This window comes from Anoplopoma fimbria, unplaced genomic scaffold, assembly GCF_027596085.1.
Source record: "Anoplopoma fimbria isolate UVic2021 breed Golden Eagle Sablefish unplaced genomic scaffold, Afim_UVic_2022 Un_contig_8115_pilon_pilon, whole genome shotgun sequence".
NCBI classification, from domain to species: domain Eukaryota; kingdom Metazoa; phylum Chordata; class Actinopteri; order Perciformes; family Anoplopomatidae; genus Anoplopoma; species Anoplopoma fimbria.
In genome coordinates, this window is record NW_026552937.1 from 1 (window position 1) to 4330 (window position 4330).

General features: G+C 42.9%; 1 protein-coding gene across 1 annotated transcript; it reads left to right on the plus strand.

Annotated features, from left to right (window-relative positions):
• The first annotated feature begins 1211 nt into the window (after nucleotides 1-1211).
• LOC129116251 (E3 SUMO-protein ligase ZBED1-like) lies at nucleotides 1212-4116 on the plus strand. The gene is made up of 2 exons (XM_054627245.1): nucleotides 1212-2180; nucleotides 2800-4116. Exons 1-2 carry the CDS (start codon nucleotides 1212-1214, stop codon nucleotides 3703-3705), a joined length of 1875 nt encoding a protein of 624 aa, XP_054483220.1. The 3' UTR covers nucleotides 3706-4116.
• The last annotated feature ends 214 nt before the right edge of the window (nucleotides 4117-4330 follow it).

Sequence of the window (4330 nt, forward strand, 5' to 3'; positions counted from 1 at the left end):
CCGAGACTCACGAGACACAACGACAGGAACGGGCTGATGAACCCGAGGCTTCACGCTGCACACACTGTGTAAGTACTTGAACTACTGGATTCAGTTATTCAAAGTGAAATTAGCATCATTAATATCACGATGCAGGCGAGGCTGCTAGCTTGTAGCGTTAGCGTGCTAGCTTGTAGCATTAGCCTGCTAGCTTGTAGCTACTGCTACATGGACCAACAGTAAACATTAATATGTGTGTAAGTTAATGTTGACTGTCTTTATGGGCTGTCGCTGTAGTTCATTGATATAAAGGGAGTTTTAGGCCATTTTACATCTAAAATACATTACAGAGAGCTAGTGGGTCTGTACACAGTTTAAATGGGGAGGGAGTGAGTAAAACAAATGTATGAACAAACAAGAAGACGTTCAGAACATTGTTGTTTGGCATAGAGCAACTTACAAACAATATAAAGTATTATAATGAGTAATATGTCAAATAAATCAATTAATCGCGCGATAAATTAAAATGAGCGATAATTTTTTGCTGGCCGCGATAATTTCCATAGGATATATATATATTTTTTTATATCATTGCTTTATTGGCCTAATCTGAGAAGAAATCTATGCCATAAATATAAATATTATAGGCCTTTATTACACGGGTCTTCTCAATACCGTGGAACGCTCCGTTCACTTGCATGATAGTAGTCCGGTAACTTGTCAACCCCAGAGTCTTTGGTAGCTTAGCGACGTCTTTGGCGGACTATTTCTCTGCTGATCAACAGTACGAATGCTGCTAACGAATAAATTGTAAAAAGACACACCATGTGTAGTTATTTTTTCGTTTTGGCAAGTAGCCGTGTAATAAGCGGGATAATGTATAGAATGTCGCCGGCCCTTCAGGGCGAAGCAAGACACCTCCGCTGCGCGTCGGTGTCCTGTTCGCCCTGTCGGGGCTTATTTTCCCGATAATGACCGGCGTTCTATACATTATATATATTTATAGATATATTCAGCAGAGTAGGCCTAAGTAACAAATGTCGGGTTGAAATCGGGCTCGGGCTCATAATCACAGAGCACAAGGAGTAAACCCCCTCAGTCACTTGTTGCATGGTCTGTGGGAGGCGCGAGCCCTGGCGTTACACGCGCAGTGAGAGCCCCGTGAGAAGGACATGGACGGAGAAGGAGTGCAATCGAACAAGGAGTGCAAGCGAATTTAGAGGAATAAAAATATGGCGTTGGTGTCTAAGCCGAATGCGACGGCTGCCGTGTGGGAGCACTTCGGCTTCAAACCCAACGGCCGGGGCGAACCAACTAACCTGAGCGAGCCGACATGTCGCATTTGTTTGAAAACCATATTAACAAAACGCGCCAATACAACCAACCTGAGTCTTCACCTCAAACACAATCACCCGATGCAGTTTTCCCAGCTTGGGAAAAAACAAACAGGCGGGAACCCTCCGTCTTCCCGACAGTCCACAATCACTGCGGCGTTTAGTCGGCAAACGAAGTACAAACAGGACAGTGCAAAATGGTGCGCGCTCACTGACTGTGTAGTTCGCTTCATCGCTAGAGAGATGATGCCCTTTAGTATCGTGGAAAAGCCTGCATTTCGACGAATGCTGCAAACATTTGACAGCCAGTACGAATTGCCTGGGAGAACATACGTGTCACAAACGGCAATTCCACAACTGTACAACAGTGTAAAAGACGAGATACTAAAGGAGATGAAAGACATCCAATTTTACTCTGCCACTACAGATATGTGGTCAAGTACAAACATGACCCCCTATCTGAGCTTGACCATACACTACATAACTGCTGACTGGACCCTGCACTCCAAGTGTTTAGAGACCAGATATGTCCCAGATAATCATACTGCTGACATCCTTGGAGAAAACCTGAAGTCTGCTTTAGCAGACTGGGGACTGGATGAGCACAAACTAGTCTGCATCACTACAGATAATGGTGCTAACATTGTTGCTGCAATAAGGAATCTTGGCTGGTCCTGGCTCAATTGCTTTGGCCACAACCTCCACCTTGCTGTGTGCCATGGTCTGGACGGCGACAAAGATCGGACAGCGCGTGCAATAGGACTCTGTAAAAATTTGGTCAACGCATTCAACCTGAGCTGGCTTAAGAGGAGAGACCTGAGGAAGGCACAGAGTGAAGCTAATCTCCCCCAACACAGTCTAATACTGGTGAGTGATGTTTAATTCATTGATAGTTTAATTTAATGCATCTAATGTATACAATGGCACTGAGTTGATGGTACAGTGTATGACGAGATGAATGTACTGACTGGGTGAATGCGACAATCGTATTGTACCTGTCCACTGACATGGTGCTGAAACGGGTTCGCCCTGTCTGGGCTTATTTTCCCGATAATGACCGGCGTTCTATTATCCCACTTAACGTCAATATAACTCTGCATGTGGAAGGGAAAATAGCTTTATTGGTAATTACAATAATATGCTGCTGTATTTTCCTAGACCCCCACAGATATTTGAGTTTACTGCTTTCATGGGAGCCAGACCTCTCTCTATGGGAGCTCAGCTCCCACTGGCTCCCACCTAACTCGAACCCTATAGGTCTTTCTACACTGCCGAGCCGGTTCGGTCGCAGCTTGGCACGCCAGGCGATTTCACCTTCTTAACCTGTAGAATCTAATTGAGACTGTAGTCGTATGCACTGGCATATAAAAATAATATAACATACAAATTAATAATGATAAATAATGGAAATGTAAAAAGTATTATTTGTTTAAGAACGTTGATATAGACTAACTAATGAACAAGAACAATATTATCTTTCCCACAGGATGTTGTCACACGATGGGGCACTAAGCAGAAGATGGTAGAGAGGGTGCTCGAGCAACTCCCAGCCATAAGAAGTGTCCTGGTTCAAGACAGAAAATATAGCCACCTCAATCCAACCTGGCAGGATGTTTCTGTGTTGGAGTCCATCAACGCAGCAATGAAACCACTAGCTGACTTAACAGACATCCTCTCAGGGGAAAAATACGTCACAGTGTCCTCAGTTAAACCTGTGCTGGAACTGATTAAAGACGACCTTCTCTCTCCAGGCCCCGATGACACTGCACTGACAGCCAGCATTAAAGAAAGGATGTGCAGGGTCCTGACTGAAAAGTACAAATCACCTGCAATCCAAGTCCTTCTGAGAAAGGCCACCATCTTGGATCCAAGGTATCGTGGCAGCATGGAGGAGGCAGAGGCATTGGATGATGTCAAACAACAACTTGTCCAAGAGCTACTGGACATACAAGGGCCAGAAGAAATTGGAGAAGGTGCCAGTAGTGAGAGCTGCAGCCAAGCTGCTGGAGGAAACATGGGTGAACCTACTGCTGCCGCACCCACCAAGAAGAAGAGGCTGAGTGACCTTCTTCAAAACAGAAAAGCTCATCTCACAAGTCAGACCCAGGCTTCATTACCGAAAAGAGTGCAGGCTGATACAGAGCTGACCAAATTCCTCCAAGAAGATGCAATTGATGCAGCTTGTGATCCCTTAATGTGGTGGCATGACAATCAAAGAAAATTTCCTTTGATGGCAAAGTTGGCCCAAAAATACATGTGCATTTGTGCAACAAGCACCAGCTCAGAGAGAATGTTTAGCACAGCTGGCAACATTGCTACTCCTGAGAGATCCTGCCTTAAGCCACACAAAGTCAACATGTTGGTATTTCTTGCTCGGAATCTGCAAGACTAAAGTTGCTACAGATTTGCCTATGACCTGTTGAGGCATCTGCTTTCTGTCATGTTTTTTGTTGTTCGTTTGCACAAAGGTCCTAACTGACAGTTTTGCCTGTATGTCTGAGCCTAATATTTATTATTTTTTGAAGTGCAATCTTGTTTACATCCTTTTTATTTAGTGTTTCAATTTTATTTATTGTTTTTGGTTGTGTTTGGTTTTTATTCAAGAGAAATTTTTGTTAAAATAGATTTTATTTATTGTTTTTGGTTGTTTTGTTAATTTATTCTGGATATTTTAAATGTTTTCCAGACTTCCAGTTCCAGTGTTCTCTAAAAATAAATGTTTATTGTTCTTCGAAAGGGTGTACGTGCATTATTATGCCATTATGTTCTTGGAGAATGCGTTTGACGCTGACGCCAGCTGCTAACAGCCGGAAAAAAAAAAAAAAAAAATAATATTATTAGTTGAAAAACGGCAATATTATCGCTTATCGCAATAATTTCTGTGGCAATTAATCGCCCAGCAAAATTTGTTATCGTGACAGGTGGACATTAGCATTTTCAAATGCTGAAAGCTCACTCAGTATAATTTTAAAAGCACTTAAAGTTTTATCTATTAGCAAAAGCCATCTATCCATCCT